Raw genomic sequence first — 16,955 nt, 5'->3', positions numbered from 1 at the left:
ACATGATTTTAAGGTAAAATGAAGATTCTAGTAAATAAGGGATTTTTCCATTATTGCTGAAGTAATGTATCATTATGGAAATAAACTAGACAGATTGAAATTCAATATTTGTTTTAAAATAACTAACATGGATCAGATACTCAAACACATGGTACTTGGGTGGATTTACACCAGGGGTGGGATTCAAATAATTTAACAACCTGTTCTCTGCCTAAATGACCATCTGGGTAGGTGGGGCTCGGTGGTCATGTGACTGGGTGGGCGTGGCCAACTCAAGGTCACTCAGGTCGATGGGCGCTTCACCTTAGCTGTTACGTAATAAGGGTTAACTGGAGAGGCAGTTTCTGTAAGCAGGTCAATAAAGATTAGGCTAAAAACAACACCAGAATGTTTCCTTCCTGCCTTCCTTACAGGATTAGCCCTGTAAAGTGGAAAAAAACAAAAGGAGATTTCTTCCAACAACCAGTTCTCTGAACTACCTAGAAAGTTACCAACCGGTTCTCCCGAATAGATGAGAACTAGCGCCCAGTGGGTGGGTGAGAACTCCCACCATCGAGTTACACATTATGCCAAGTGATGGTTTTTATTACATGATTTGTTAAAATAAGACATAATTGACTGGGCTATAAAATGAGCTAAACAAAAATATAATTGGTTAGTGCAGGGGTGTCAAACTCAATTCATTGAGGGCCGCATCAGGGTTATGTTTGACCTCGAGGGTCCGAGGTGGGCGTAGCCAGCTTGACGTCACTCATGTTGGGGGCACCTGTGGTGGCCTGAGCACTCTGCCAGAGAAAATGGACTCCTGAGCTCCGTTTTCAACTGCGATGCCTTCTGCAACCCTCTGCCAGCAAAAATGGAGCTTGAGAGGGACCTCCTGAGCTCTATTTTTGTTGGCAGAGGCATCATGGGCCAGTTCTTCACTGTTTCCAGGGCGGCCCTGTGGGCCAAACCTAAGCACTCCATGGAACAGATCCGGCCTCCAAGCCTTGAGTTTGACACCCCTGGGCCACAATGTTTTGTATAAAACTAGCCAGTTTGGTTAGTTTATGATTGAGTAGACAGTGTGAGATCAGCTAACTGGATTAAATCAGTAAAGCTTAATTCATGAATTAGAATGTTCTGCAAGGTCCTAATATAATAAATCAAGTGTTTTCACATGTGTGAACCAGGCCACCTGAATATGCAACAGAACATGGTTATGAATTGTATCTAGGTTGAGGTCCTATTCTTGATCAGATAGGGAAAAAAATGTTCGGGAACAACTTTCAGAGTCATTGTATTAACCAAGAAAAAAGAACAGCTGCTTTATGAATTCAAAAATAGGTGCTCTGTATCTCTCTTGAATAAGAATGGCTGAGCGCCAAAAATTGAGGCCTTTGAACTATGGTGCTGGAGATGAACTGGTGCTGAGAGTCCCTTGGACTGCGAGGCCATCAAACCAGTCAGTCCTAGAGGAGATCAACCCTGACTGCTCTTTAGAAGGCCAGATCCTGAAGTTGAGATTCAAATATTGTGGCCACCTAATGAGAAGGAAGGACTCACTGGAGAAGAGCCTAATGCTGGGAACGATTGACAGCAAAAGAAGGGGATGACAGAGGTGGCTGGATGGAGTCCCCGAAGCAGTACGCGTGAGCTTAAATGGACTCCAGAGGATGGTAGAGGACAGGAAGGCCTGGAGGAACGTTGTCCATGGGGTTGCAATGGGTCGGACACGACTTCACAACAAACATCTCTCTTGATCCATTCCAAAATATCTCTTCAAAGAACTTGCGCAGGTATAGTGCCTACTCTTTCTTATTTAATATATTTACTTCCCAGTCAGAAGACAAAGTATAGTTAGGGTTTCTGAATATATAGGGAGTCACTCTTGTAATCTTTCTAGAACCAAGGATGCCGCTTCCAAAATTCATTACATCTAGCTCTAAATACAAATAACACACAATATAGGGTTAGAAAGTTTTATGTAATCTCAGAGGCTCAGAAATCATTTCATAGCTCCCACCAGAGTCTTTCAGCCCTTCATATCTCTAGTGCTATTTTATTTCAATTTCAGATTTTAAAAAGTGATAGGGATTTTGCAAATGTTCTCTGAGTGCTTTGGTCTGATATTATAAGATAGCTGTAATCCTATCGGCTATCAGCTAGTTCTATCAGTTACATTAAAGTAATGACGCATTATTAAATCGGAGCATGGAACTACACAGAACAACATACACAAGTGTGTGCCAGACACTCGCTTTCTTGAAATCCATGTGACAGTGTTTATCCCCAAATAGGGGTATTGCATTCCCCCCTCCCCCATTCTACTACAACCACAAGCAGAGCATGTGAGTAGAGAAAGGTCTCTGGTCATTCAGACTTGTATGGTCAAATATACTCATTGTTGGAGTGAGTTTCTATAATTCTAGCCATAAAGCCCATTATCTCTTTAGACCTCCATATCTAAAGCCAAAACCTTTCTTCCAAGGTTATTCAGCTCTAAAATGATGAAAGGTTGAAATGAGAAAGTAATGTCTTTAATGGCTATTTACATTAACAGAAGCATGGTGAAAGGCTAAAAGAAATGAGGTTTGGAATACACTAGATATTACTGGGTCAATTCATCTTAATAACTTACAAGGATCAGATCATATACTGAGCACAAATATACTTAGCACAATCATTTATTTTAATTCACTGAGAATACTGCGTTTTCTGCCAGTTTTGTCTTTACTTAAAATAGGTGTCCCAAAAGCTGTTAATTGTTTTGAACAAAATAAATTAGATCCATTAAACAAGGCATCTGATTTATTCAGAGATAATAAGGCTGATTTCTCACAGTGACAACCTGGAAGATCTATAGGTAAAATTAATTGTCCTAATCTATAATCCAGGTAGATTTATGGTAGGTTACCTTAGATCACTGCAATTATTATAGTGTTTAAATAGAAATTGATGCTGATACTCAAGTTGCTGCAAAATTTTAAAAAAGCCATTTTCCGCCTCCCGAATTGATCTGCCCCCCCCCCCACCCCAATGGTGGGATTCTACCAGTTCAGGCAAACCGGTAGCTCCAACCATCAGCTGGGGGTGAACTGGTTCGCTCTAACGATGATGTGGGCCCGTGCGCTTAACTTACCTATATCATTTCAGCTGAGTCATGTGGCAGGGCGGATTGCCGCACCTCCGCTGTTTTCCTCCCCAGCACTTATGCGGATGGTACTTTTTCTCAAAACTGAGGCATGCAAAGCATGAAATCACCGAACTGGTTATTAAACCGGTAGGTTTTAATCCCACCGCTGGCCCCCATCCCAATAAAATCTCAAGAATACAGAGATCATACTTTTTTTTTTGCTTTTTATTTGGGAAAAGTGCTTCTTACAAAAGGCAGCTGCAAAGTACACAGACTTCAGCAACATATTTTGATTCCAATTAAAAGTGAAAGGAAATGCAATCTAAAAGGACATAAGCAGAACAATTCAAGGACAACCCAGCAGCATTAAATGTAATGAAAGTTAAAATTCCTTGAAGAGGGGAGGGGAAAAGAGGGAGAAAGATTTTGAGGACCTCAAGAGTTCCTAGCAGAACTGGTGCCTGGCTGCTTTTTTTCTATGGATAATGTAGCAACATGCATGTTATACAGCTACTTAGCGAACTCAGGTGTTCTGCAAGGCAAGGATCCTTATGAGAGAGACAGGGATTTCGTGGTTTTAACTCTGATTAATTATCACACTGTTCTACAGTTTTGCAAAGATGAAGAGAGTACAAGAACCCCAATATGGTGTTACCCCCCTAAGTGGATAATTTGGTCCAAATTCTGGCTAACAATATTCCTACACCTGTGTGACTCAGATACACCCAAAAGGAGTAGAAGGATGACTAGGAAGAGAATGGAGTGCTGGTGTCAATAAGGAAGTGTCTACTCTATTAGTTGTTTTAAAGACTATTTCCACAGAATTTGCTGAGACCACAACATTCATTTCAAAATCCAGTTGAATGTTAAGATATCATGCACCAAAAGGTTTGTGTAAAGAAGGGAATGAGAAGAACAGAGGGAAGGGTTAATACACACATATACCAAGTTGCCCAGCCTTGGGATACAACTCTGTATTTTATTTGTATATACATACATAGAAAGTTCTCCTTTCACACACAAACACATTTTGCCTTTCATGCCGAACAGTAAAAACCGGAACATTCGCACCTGGTTCTGGTTACACAGTAGTAAATAGTAAATGTGCAAGTAAACAAGAGACCAAAACCACAAATGAACACATGTACATGAGAGGGGGGGTTGGAATGGAGCTAAAGCCAGCCAAGAAAATATGTGCTGGCCTGAAATCTGAAGTAGGAAAATTGGTTTTCAGAGTCTCTTTATTGTGGAACAAGGCAGTTGGCCAACATCTGCCCATCCCCCCTGCTGTACAGCCAGTGTTCTCAGGTTTGTATCTGGGCTCTTAAAGATGAGTATGGAAGTCCTGTAAACATTTGAACCCTGGAACTGGGTGAATCCTGTCAGGAATACAGATATAAAGCAACAAGTCTAATCTAACTTCTGACAGTTAAATTCATTTTTACAAAAAAAAAAAAAAAAAACTAACGCTTTAAAGGTTTATTTTATGTCATTTGTTTAACAGAAAAAGAAACACACTCCTAGGGCTTGGAAGAAGGGGACAGGAGGGAGGGGAGGGAAAAGGAGACAGATCTTGGGAGTGGGGTGGGGAGTTATTATAACAGCAGCACCTGGAATTGATAGGCCTGCCTAGGAGAAAACACAGGCACTGCCACAACACCACAGGAAAAAGAGCTACTGCCTGGGAGGGGAGGGGGGGGAAATGGAGCAGACAGTCCAAACACCACAAAAATGTGCTATAGGTCCAAGTCATAATAGTCTTCCAGCTCATCATGGAACAAGTCCCATTCATCCTCGGAGTCTGTTAGGTCATCATCGCCTCCTGCCGCCAGCAACATGAGAAGCATTTCACCCAGCTCAAAGGTCACCACCTCATCCTCATCATTCTCAAAGGATCGCTGCTCTCCCTCTCTTCAATGAATTCCCAGAACCGGTTTCTCCGCTGAGCCTATAAGTAGAGCAGAATTACTGGCCTCACCTGAGTGCCATTCCCCAAACAAACCTAGACCTAGATGATTCCTACAGCTAGTGTTCCAATACTACTCCTTCCTCATTATCAAACACTGAATAAAACTGAGAAAGCTCGGTCAAAAGGGGATTATTAGGACAGGAGTCTCCAACCATGGCAACTTCTAAGACTTGTGGACTTCAACTCCCAGAATTCCTCAGCCTGCTGGCTGAAGAACTCTAGGAGTTGAAGTCCACAAGTCTTAGAAGTTGCCAAGGTTGGAGACCCCTGATTTAGAGTGTCAAGATTGCCTCTGTAATGCTACCAGTATCTGAAAGTCAAAGAAAATCTCTACAGATACTGGTGCAAGGAATTAGGATGATAAAAATATAACCGTGATCCTGATATTTTTACAACTATTTTTTCTGTTGGGCAGACATTCTGCATACTTGCACGCAAGGTGTACCTCTGGGTCAAAGATAAAGCCTGAAAACAGACAAATACCAGAGCATTATAACAAGCCTGCAAATTGCAATCTACCTAATAGGAGGTATCTTTGATTACTATCCATTTTCTGCACTTTCAAGAAACACCAAACAAGGGATGATGGAAGGGGATAATTAAGCTCTTAGTTGATCTCAATAGAGGCCTAATAGGTTCCAGGCTAGTGGGTGGGATACACTCAGGCTTTCTTCAATTTTTCTTACTAATTTAGAGTTGGTAGGAACACTCTCTTGCTAATTCTGATACGATTTCATTCAAGGGAGGAGTACTTGATTGTTCTTAAAATAAAATAAAATATTAAGCTACATTGTTATCCACCCTTTTATAATTAAAGTAGACATTAGTAACGGGGACTACATTATTCTAAGTAGCACTAAGCTAATGTGTATGTAGAACAATGTACATTTCACAAAAATAATCAACTACTATTTCAAGTCAGCCTACAAGAAACTTCATTCAACATAAAATATAAGTATCGGCATTGCTCTGATTTGGCTACGTTACATATAATCATGCCCATTACATTAATCCCAGACTTTAGGTTGATTACCCCTTCATGGTTAAAAAAAAAATGTCAAAAAACAGTGAAGGAAAAAAATTACAAGAGGATATGAAGTTTTTGCTTCCACAAAGTTATTCTTTTGATGCCCCCCCCCTGTCCCATCCTGTAGGTCAAAATAGTTTTTTATTCAGCTATCTTCAATTGTCTACTTCAAAACTTATCTTTCTATTGCAAAGGGGACAAAAAGTCAACAAAAGCAGTGGGACTTACTCTGTATCTACTTGAAGTTCCCACTTTCTGCCTTTGGGGCTCTTCTCGGCGGCCCATCAGGATATGCGTGTTTGTAAAAACAGTTCCCTCCAATGGGCAGCTCCCACGGCCTTCATCAAAATACCTGCATGGCTTGTTGCTGGAAAGGAAAATATCGCAACCCTTACTCACAGCATAGCCAATCAGATTTTCAGTACTGTATTTGCTTTATAAGCCAGGTGACTTTTTTTTTTAAAAAAAAAGTAAGACTGTTGCGGAAACCATGTTAAATTAATTAACATATGTAACACAGTGGATTACGTGGATGTGCATACTGAAAAGGTGTGCGTATGGATAAGTGCATGCAGAGGAAACACTCCAGAATAAAATGTGCCTATTATTTTATGACTAATTGTATACCGGGTGGACAAGGGAACAGCACATGAGGCTAGTTGGCACAAAGGTTACTTGTGTACGCAGCATGCATCTGCTTCGTGGTTAAAGATGCATCTCATGGGGTGGGGTGGGAAAGAGGCATGAGAGGACTTCAGGTAACACTTTTCTCCATGTAACGCTACCTACTTTAACCTCCGTAGTCAAACTCGGTTCGAGGCTGCAATGCTCATACCTCATTGCTCCTTGTATTCTGAATGAGTTTCTGCTTCTCTTCCTTCTCCTCCACCCAGTACTCACTTGGAATGACAAAGTTAGAATGTGATCCGACATTCTGGCAGGACCTGGGAAACGACAGACTGCACTGCAAAATTCTACATGACAGGGGCGCCATTCCCAGCACAGACATACAACCACCTTTACAAGCAGTCTATCGATCTCTGTCAGGTCTATTGCATTTCTTTAAACAATTTAAAAACTCCCCCCCCATCCCCTCAGCCCCCCCCCACCCCCAACCCAAGACATGATTGAGGTTTTCAAAGACATGAAGGGGAAAACATTTCACACACAGACTCATTTTTCTTTAGATATAAATAAATTTATTTTGTAACTTTTGTTTTCTTGGATGTCCATATTGGTTTGGTTTGGTTTTTTTTTCCTCCAAGCAGATTTTAAAAAGGAATGGGCCACTGGCTCAGCAAGGAACGAGAAAAGACTTAAGAAACACATGTTTGGAGTTTCTGTCTCTTGCACCATTTGAACCCAAGTGATTTTAGTATAGCAACCACCAACAGAACAGCAGGTTGCTTCCATTTAACAACAACAAAAAAGTATGACTTAACATTCAAACTCAGTGGATCTTGCTGACCAGTCAAGAGTACTGAGGTCAGAAAATTGATCCAAAAATAAAAAATAAAAACCCCTCAATGCTGAATGATAACATACTTATGTATTAAACGCAGTCTTGGGATGAAAGAGGGATGAAGTTGCCAGTTCACACAAAATACTAATTCTCCCCAAGGAAACAAAGCACAACGGACATGGGGAAGTGCCTCACTTTATGATCTTGCTCTCAAATTGTTTAGCACTCCTCCACTTGCGAATGCACTTGAGACAGTAAGTATGATTGCAGTTGGATAGAATCCCAAATCGACGCTCGCTGGGATTGGCTTTTTCATATACCACCTCCATGCAGATGCCACACACCATGTCTTTACTACGCTGAACCGCAAAAGAGAGCTCCATGTCTTTCTCATGAGCTTCGATGCAAGACTGTGAAGGAAAGGAGAAGAAACTGACACTATTGATCATAAAGTCAAAGTGAGAGGGGAAAAAAATTGTGAAAGTATTTGAGAGGTCTACAATTTCTACAATGCTCTACTCCTGTGATGGTGAACCAATGGCATGCATCCCCGGAGTGGCACGTACGGTGGCACCTGTTCCTCTTCTGGGTTTCTGGCATGCATGTGTGCACAACGATCAGATAGCTGGCGCACATGCTCATACAGGAAAACAGAAGACCAGCTATTCCAGTTTCCAGCATTGCCGCATGCATGAAGGCCAGCTGATCATCATGCGTGTACATGAGCTCCAGTAACTGGAAGACTAGCTGGCTGGAGCACATGCTGGAAGCCAGAAGTTCATTTTCAGGTGTGCATATGAGCCCTGGGCAGCTCCTCTTCCAGGTTGTGGCCCAGACAAGCGTGTGGGCTCCCTTTTTGGCACTCAGTGCCGAAAAGATTCGCCATCACTGCTCTGTCAACTTCAAATGTCATTTTTTTTCCTTTAAGTGTTTCAGATTATAAAATGCCACCCTTGGCATGGAAAGAATGAGAATGAGTGATATTTTAATTTTTATATTGCTTTCTTGGCAACTTGTCTTTGTTTTGGTTTTTTTAATTCTTCTGACAGAAAGAACTAAAATACTGAAATAAAATACATTTTTACTGTAAGTGGGTTATATTTCAGCAGAAACAAGACTGGTAATATATAAATAAAATGCATGTAATGTAACAACCCCATGGTATCTAGCCACAATTAAGTTCCATTTGTATCTACTAGAAGAAATTGTAAATGAAAAATGGCAACAGGAAGTCAAACTATCTCATATTCAGAAATAGTTGAGCTTTTTATTCCTTTACCCCTCCAAATCCATGGAAATGAAACATACTATCAAATTGCAGTGAGTAAGCTGAAAATATACATATTGTGTACGAGGATATTGTATTTTCTTTCTGTGCTGTGTCTTCTATACAATTAAATTGAGAACACTGATTTTAATATAAATCTTGAAATTCATTCATTCTCATTTGAAGACCAGTACTGTAAAAGATATAATCATGTATTTCATCCCTCTAAGAATGACCTAACCTGAACTGGATAATCACATTTAACATTTACTGACCATAACAATATGATATATAGTTATAGGTAGGAGCTGGATAAAATGTGCTATTAGCACATTTCAGAAGGATATTCAGAATCCTATCATTTCTCACAAACATTTATTATTGATTTGCTTTGTCTGTAGTTCTTCCATTTTTTATTTTTAAAGTTGGTCCTTCGTATTATCATTGAAATTTACTTCATATCAGATTCTCACTGATGTTTAGTGCAATAATGATAAGCACACTGTCAGCTGTAAAGAGTTTCTCATATTTAAAGTCTGTGGTTAACTTAAAACACATATTTTCCCAACTATTGCTCCAATCTATTTCAAAGGGGAAACACATAATGCTATGTGTCCCACACAGATGGCAGGTTATGAAAATACTTTATTTTCTAAGAATCCATATCTTAGAAAGCAAAATACCACCAAGTAGTTTATCTCACCTCTTCAAAGGAAGAGTTAGGAAAACGAGAATGATCAAGTGCAGAAAACCATCTTGCTGCCTGGATATTCTGGATCAGATGGTTTATCTGGAATTCTTTCAGTTGTATTCAGGCTTTCAGTTGTATACAGCACAGAAGCAACCTTAATTGTTTTGCAACAGGTCTAAAGGGTGCTTCTCTCTTGGTCCTGTTAGACCTCTTAGTGCAGAGTGATGGTGAACCCTTTTAGCACCAAATGCCCAAAGTGGAACGTGCCCGTGTGCGTGCGCCGGAAAACCTGAAGACCAGCTGGAGGGTGTGTGCATTGTCTGTTTTTTGAACGTTTTTTTGGACCGTTTTTCTGCTGCTTTCGGGCCAAAAACGGCTTGAAAATGCCTCCCAAAATAGCCTGTTTTGGGGGCGTTTTCCGGCACCCGCGAAGGCCAGCTGGCGATGGGGCATGTGCCCACAGAGAGGGCTCTGCATGTCACCTCTGGCACACATGCCATAGGTTTGCCATCATGGTCTTAGTGGTATTTAATCTCTTGGACCACAGCATCCTTTGGATCTTCTCTGAAGGTTGGTGACTAGGAGCATACTTTGGCAGCAGTTCTTTTCTGGAATTGGCCAGAATTCCAAGATGGATCAAGTTTTTGGCATTTCACTGGAGGACACATTGGGACTGTACCTCTCCCCCATATTTGCTTAATATTTACCTGAAGTTATTGGGAAACACAATCCATTGGTTTGTGGTTCCATTTCATCAATATACTGATGACACTCAAACTTATCCCAGTCTATGGACAGACTAAGACTGAATCGCAGGAGACAGAAATACAGTAAGTACAGAAACATTTGGGATCCATGGAAATTGTTCTGGACAGGGTTTGTTCCCCAAAAGAGCAGGCACACTATCTGGGAGTGTTCTTGGACCAATCACTTTTGAAAGCCTTCAGTGACAGAATATCCACAATTTCTGAAGGCAAGCTATTCCATTGGTTAATTGCTCTCACCGTTCGGAAATTTCTTCTTAGCTCTAGGTTTGATATTCTCCTTAGTTTCCAACCTTTGCTTCTTGCCTTTTCTTTTGGTGCTTTGGAAAAGTTTGTCCTCCTCATCTTTCTGGAGCCCCTCAAATATTGGAACAGTGCTATCATGTCCGTCTGTCCCCTCCCTACCTCCTTCTATTTATTAGACTAATGAAATTCCTGTAACTATTCTTCAATACGTTTTGGCCTCCAGCCCCCCAATCATTTTTGTTGCTCTTTTCTGGACCCGAGAAACCCTTTGCAATAACTCAAATGTTTCTGTGTTTTTTCCAGCAACTAGTTATTTCACTTATTTTACCCACTTACCTTTATGTGTAATGATCTCTGTGCAGCATCAGCGGGATGGAGGACTTGCAAGCCACACATGTCGCAGATATCCCCATGAATATATACGCAGTTTTCTCCGTAACGACATTCTCCTACTGCAGCATAGGGACATAGTTTTTCTTCATCTCTAAGCTGGTTGCTGTTTTTCGTATTCCTCTTCATTACCATTCCCTGCAGAGGAGTTTCAGTGCAGGAAGGAGCAGCTAGAGCAATCAGAATGGAGACATAGAACATTTGATTCTTGAATGGTAAAGCCTGAGTAGCCCTTTTTAAAAAAATGTAAAACATACAAATTATTTTACTTAAGGAAAATAGGTCAGTCTTCTATCACTCTTTCTCATTTTCCACACAAAAATTACTTTTTCCACACAAAATACTACCATCTTACAAATTATTTGAAACAACATGAAAGATCTTTTTAATGCATTCGGAAAACACGAAGGAAGTGAAAACACACTTACCATATTTTTCAGAGTATAAGACACACCTTTTTCCATCAAAAAACAGGCTGAAAATCTGGGTACATCTTATACACTGAATACGCATTTCTTTGCCTCCCGAACCCCCCTACCCCTTCACCAAAATGGCAGTGCAGAGCCTTTAGGAGGCTTCCAGAGTACTCCTGGAGGCTGGGGAGGGCAGAAAGGAGTGAAAAAATGGGCCATTTTTTGCTCATTTTTGCCCCCCCCCCCCCCGAGCACTCTATAAACCTCCTAAAGGCCATGCATGCCTTTTTTGACAAAAAACAGGCCCGTTTCCCCCCCCCCAAAATGGGCCATTTTTTGCTCATTTTGCCCCCCTTCTCAAGAGCATTCTATAAGCCTCCTAAAGGCTATTCATGCCACTTTTTTGGGGGGGGGAATGGTCCGGTTTTCACAAAAAATGGGCGGTTTTGGGGAGGTCTGCAGAGTGCAAAAACTTTTTTATTTAAATTTGCCTCTTCAAAATCTTGCGTCGCGACTTATACTCCAGTACGTACTCCGAAAATATGGCATTTAGTTCAGTGGTCCATTCCAACATATACACTGTACTGCATATGAAAAGCATGGAGATATGCTAATGTGCAGATTTTGCATGCATGCAGAGTGACATATAAAAGAACCACTTTTAAAAGTGTAGCCAAACTACTATGTGAAGGACAACCATGGGGGTGGTAAGTATTGACAGTTATTATTAGTTTCAATGATTATAAACATGTGCATGATGTTTGGGATTTTGGTATCTGGTAGTAGAAAACCAGAGAATGAAGCATTCAGTTGTCTTTTCCAAAGTTAACACAAATCAGCTTAATAGTGGAACCCTGCTCATGTAGCAGGACTCTTAGAAGAGTGGCAGTGCCTTAAAACTGCTGATTTTCTAAATAATTCTCATATACAGGAAAATGTTAGAAATCTTCTGTGTAAATCAGGTTTTCATGGCAAGGATAAAACTATAGGAATGATTTAGTTCAAAACATGCCTGTTTGCGTTATTTTGGTGTATCCAGGACTTGACTAGTAATATGTAACAAATTATAGCTAGGTTCCTTCCTAAACATGTCATTAGAGAATTAAACATATTATTAAAGACAGTGACTGACAACTGGGAAATGTATGCAGGGCAATAGAGAGGAGTTATTAATCAACAGCTTGACTGGATTAGAAGAGAAATTACTTGGAACAAAGGCTATCAACAAGATCGGCACACCAAAAAACAAAAAGCTGAGGTCACAAGAAGTAAGCTGAACAATGTCGGCCATATGCTCTTATTAGAATCTCTGAGTAATGCTAGAATCATCTGAACAATGTAAACGTAATACACATAGTTTTTCAAACATACAAACACAATTGCGATTGGGATTTCAATCATAAATTATTGTGATCAGACCCAATTTGATGTCACCAAGTCAAGCATAGGAGATAAAATAAGTCCCATAAGTCCTTAACCAATGGTAATACCTGTCCAGGTTTTTTGTTTTGTCAGGAAACTGGCCAAAAAACCTCACAAATTGTGATCACATGAACATGGGATGTTGCAACTGGTTTTAAATGTAAACCCGTTCCAAGTGCTCAAATTGCAATCACATGACTGCAGGGATAGTCAACAGTTGTAAGTTCAAATTTGGATTGCAACTGACATTTCAGAGGGCTGTTGTTGAATTCAAGCACTTGTTTAAACTAACAGTTGTAAATCAAGGACAACCTGTACTGAAAATTACTACAATAACGTGAAAAACAATCACAGCTAAGTTTAAGAGCCGTGGGGGTGCAGTAGCTAGAATGCGGTATTGCAGGCTAATTCTGCTGACAGCCAACTGCCAGCAGTTCGGTTCTCACAGCTCAAGGTTGTACTCAGCCTTCCATCCTTCGAGGTGGATAAAATGATGATTCCAGATTGTTAGGGAAAATATGCTGACTCTGTAAATCGCTTAGAGAGGGCTGTAAAGCACTGTGAAGCAGTATATAATCTAAGTGCTATTGCTATTGCTATAAATGTGGCAAAAGCTCCAAACGTTACACCTGAATGGTGATCATTATTAGAACCAACTAAAATATTTAGAACTAAAATATAAGAAGTGCAAGCTTATGTGTTTGCCGTATTTTTAATTAAGCAAAGCACTACAAAAATTGGACATAGGGAAGAATCAAAGAAGCCTAATCCTCAGAACTGATATTTTAAGTGATACACTTGAAGTACAAATGAACAATTCTGCATTCAGTCCATAAATTATATCAGATATTGTTCGTTATAAGATTACATTTAATCTTCAGAGAAGAAACACTGGGTCTTTAAGAAGATGTTGGATAGCCATTTGTCTGAAACGGTGTAAGGTTTCCTGCCTAGGCAGGAGGTTGACTAGAAGACCTCCAAGATCCCTTCCAACTCTGCTATTGTATTGTATTATTGTAAATGGTGGTTTGCTGAGGATCTAAAGATAAAAAGACTTTATGGTTCCAGTCCTTGTGATCTTCAGAGGCTACAATGTTTTCACTTCACACACAAAATGAACCCCACTTCAATCTTAAAAGAACATCTAATCACTTGGATAAGGAAATATTCCTAATAAAAGGAGGGATAAATTACTTGGACAAATGTGTATTCTTTATTTATCTCTAAACTATAGAAAGGCAATGACACAGAAAGGCAAATCCAATGCCTCCTAGCTGATAAAATCTGGAGACTGCAGCAGCATTTTGCATATATAACTTCCTCTTGCTGCCCACATCCCTCATTTGTTATTATATTATGTATAGGGTTTTATATATTTTTTTAGATGAGCGACTTCAGTGGACCTTCCTTCAATAAATATGCAATTTAAAAGCCTCCTAGAATATTTGGCACCTTCAGACCACAAAAGATGGCTGACCAATTGGGCTAAACTAAATGGGCCATAGGGAGGCACTGCCCTCAGTGGCAAGACTGGGAAGGAACCCCATAAATCAGTGTTTGATTTATTATAAGGCAGCTTATAACACAAAGCAGAACAACTGTTCAAATGAATACAGCTCTTGCTTAGACACGAAGTCTAGGGAGACAACAAAAAAGCCGCAGTTGGCAATGAACATTTATCACTATTACAAGGAATCAACTTACCACGACCAAAATATGGCTGCCCAGGAATAAACTCCACAGCATTTACCCAATCTTCAGCCCCAGCTCCTGCAGCTGCCAGCTCTTTGTCTTCAGTCTCACCGCTGCTCACTTCAAGTGTTCCAGGAGATGGGGTCACATCCGTTGAGGCCGAAGGATAGGTTTTTGCAACTGGACTCACAGTAGTCGTGTCTTCTCTTTTCAATGGCTTAGTATGTTCATATCTGATCAGGAGCAAAGACAGAAATTGCAAAAACAATGCTATGTGAACTCCAGTTGGAAGAAATTGCTTCAAGGAAACAGAAATGCATTATATGAAAATGGGATGGGAAAGAGAGCCCCATTAAGATACTTGAAGTGGCCTTAAATAGTTATTTGACAATGTATTTTGAAGTGACTTGTTAAGCTTGCTGAGGTAAATATTTCTCTAGCACTGCTGGAAGAGCCATCAGATATAAGTGCCCTTATATGTGAGAGATATAATCCACTTATCAACTTTTTTGATCAGTAAGAGAAAGCAATTATTGGGAAATCAAAATCTGTTCTAAAAGGTTGCTAAAGCAGATTCTGAAGGTCAGTGAGAGAAAAGGAATCTGCATTCCCATATTTGTGGACTTCCACTCATTGCAGTACCGGATTCTACCCTAGGAATTATCTTTCTTCTCTGCTTCCAATTATTTCATCTTAAATATATTTTCACATCCAGTGTTTTGATATATATTATTTTTACATCAGAAGATTAAAAAAAATAGAAGAAATTAAACTGCATGCATGTAGGATTACTATATATCATTCTTCCTGAGCCCCTTTGCAATGACTGCATTTGCATTAAAGAATATATACTTTATTATTCTACATGTAGACTGTTCACCAATCGATTATCTGGAAACGAAAACAAAATAACTTCAATGTTTTATGGGGCTTTAATATAGTTGTTGGATTAGACATGTGAACTTTTGAGAGATGATCAATTTTCTCTCTTCTGTTGATCTCCACATATTTTGTAGCCTGGAGTATGGTTTACATTTATGGATAATGGGGATTAGAGTGACTTTAGAGAGGCATCTCAGATGGAAGGTATCAGGTTAGGCAAAGCTACAATGAAATGGGACACAGCAGTAAAATATTTATTTTGTTGTGATCCTGCTTTCTAAATTGCTTCTATAAAAGTTTTGCGCTGTACAGAAAATAGCAATTAGAAGGCAGTTATAAACACAGTAGCGATTACTGTCTCACATTGACATTATATTTCCAAGTTCAGTTTATGATTAAAATTCTGCCTAACAGTCCTTTTTCTCAGTATCTGCACCAGCTTCTGTAGAATACAAAATGTATCTGTATAACACACTACGTGAAGATTCCCAGGGATGGGAAACCACAAATCACAATCCTGTTCTTACAAATATAATAATACTGGCTGCTTCCACTATACTGAGTAATGCTGCTACTACATCAGCACTGGTGGTAACACCTGAAATGAGTAATGTGCAACTTCCATGATCAGGCTTGCTCACATTTTATCACATTCATTGAACTAAAACTTGTTTATCTCTTTAAAAAGCCACTGAGGATAACTAGCCATAAATATAGGCAATTTGCTCCTTGTAAAAACATAGAGCATTTCTATACCTGCAACGATCTCCATAAGCACAGCATCCTCGCTGAAAATACCTACACACCATGCCAGAGTGGGTAGTGTAGAGGTCATGGGAATAACGGCAGTTGTCCCCTTCCTTGCAAACACCATGCATGAAATATCTGAAAGACATAAATTTATAAATATGGCTGAGCCAGAAAGACTATTATGTCATTTTAATGGCATTCCATCATGCCCAATGGAAAACAAATTACAAACACTCCTGAATAATAATCCTAATATTCTGGAGTGCTAAACTCAACACGTTAGTCATTATGGGCTCTAGTATTGATAATTGGCATATTATGGATTTTTCTAGCTACATTTTACAGCTACCTAAACCAATCGCCACCACTAACGTGTGTGACTAAAAATATCATAAACACATATTGTAATCATGCGAACATGTGGTTTCGAGGGTTCCTTGCTGGCTTTCCACAAGCAAAGTCAATTGGGAAGCCAGCAGGAAGTTGGAAGCTGCTTCCTCTCCCACTGCTTGTTCACCTGTCTCCACTTAATAGTGGCAAGCCGACAGGATTCTCCTGCCTGTAGAATTTCCTGTGCTCCACAGTTCTTGCCTGGAACTGCTGGGATTGCCGTTGCTAAGTAATGAGTGTACATGATGTCACAGTTTACAACCACTTAGCGACAGACATTCTGGCCTCAGTTGCTGTTGTAACTCAAGGACTACTTGTAGTTTAAAAAAACATTCTGCCCTAGAGAGGGATTTATATTTATCTGAATAAAATGCATGCCCTTTTGTTGCAGGATTCATATTATTATAAAATGAAGCAGCAAAGCAGCACTAAATTCAAACTTTGAAAATCATTTTCTAAGAAAATTATACAAAAT

General features: G+C 39.8%; 1 protein-coding gene across 1 annotated transcript; it reads right to left on the bottom strand.

The window, feature by feature from the left end:
* Positions 1-3,337: 3,337 nt before the first annotated feature.
* On the bottom strand, positions 3,338-16,236 carry MKRN1 (makorin ring finger protein 1). The gene is given in 10 exon segments (XM_032221013.1): positions 3,338-5,006; positions 5,009-5,063; positions 6,340-6,393; positions 6,395-6,432; positions 6,435-6,471; positions 6,947-7,055; positions 7,769-7,983; positions 10,878-11,101; positions 14,471-14,691; positions 16,097-16,236. Coding segments are annotated over 10 exon segments (1,248 nt in total). The 3' UTR covers positions 3,338-4,851.
* Positions 16,237-16,955: the final 719 nt, after the last annotated feature.

This window comes from Thamnophis elegans, chromosome 7 (assembly GCF_009769535.1).
Source record: "Thamnophis elegans isolate rThaEle1 chromosome 7, rThaEle1.pri, whole genome shotgun sequence".
NCBI lineage: Eukaryota > Metazoa > Chordata > Lepidosauria > Squamata > Colubridae > Thamnophis > Thamnophis elegans.
Note: the sequence above shows the minus strand (reverse complement) of the source record. Positions and strands in the feature narration are given on the sequence as shown.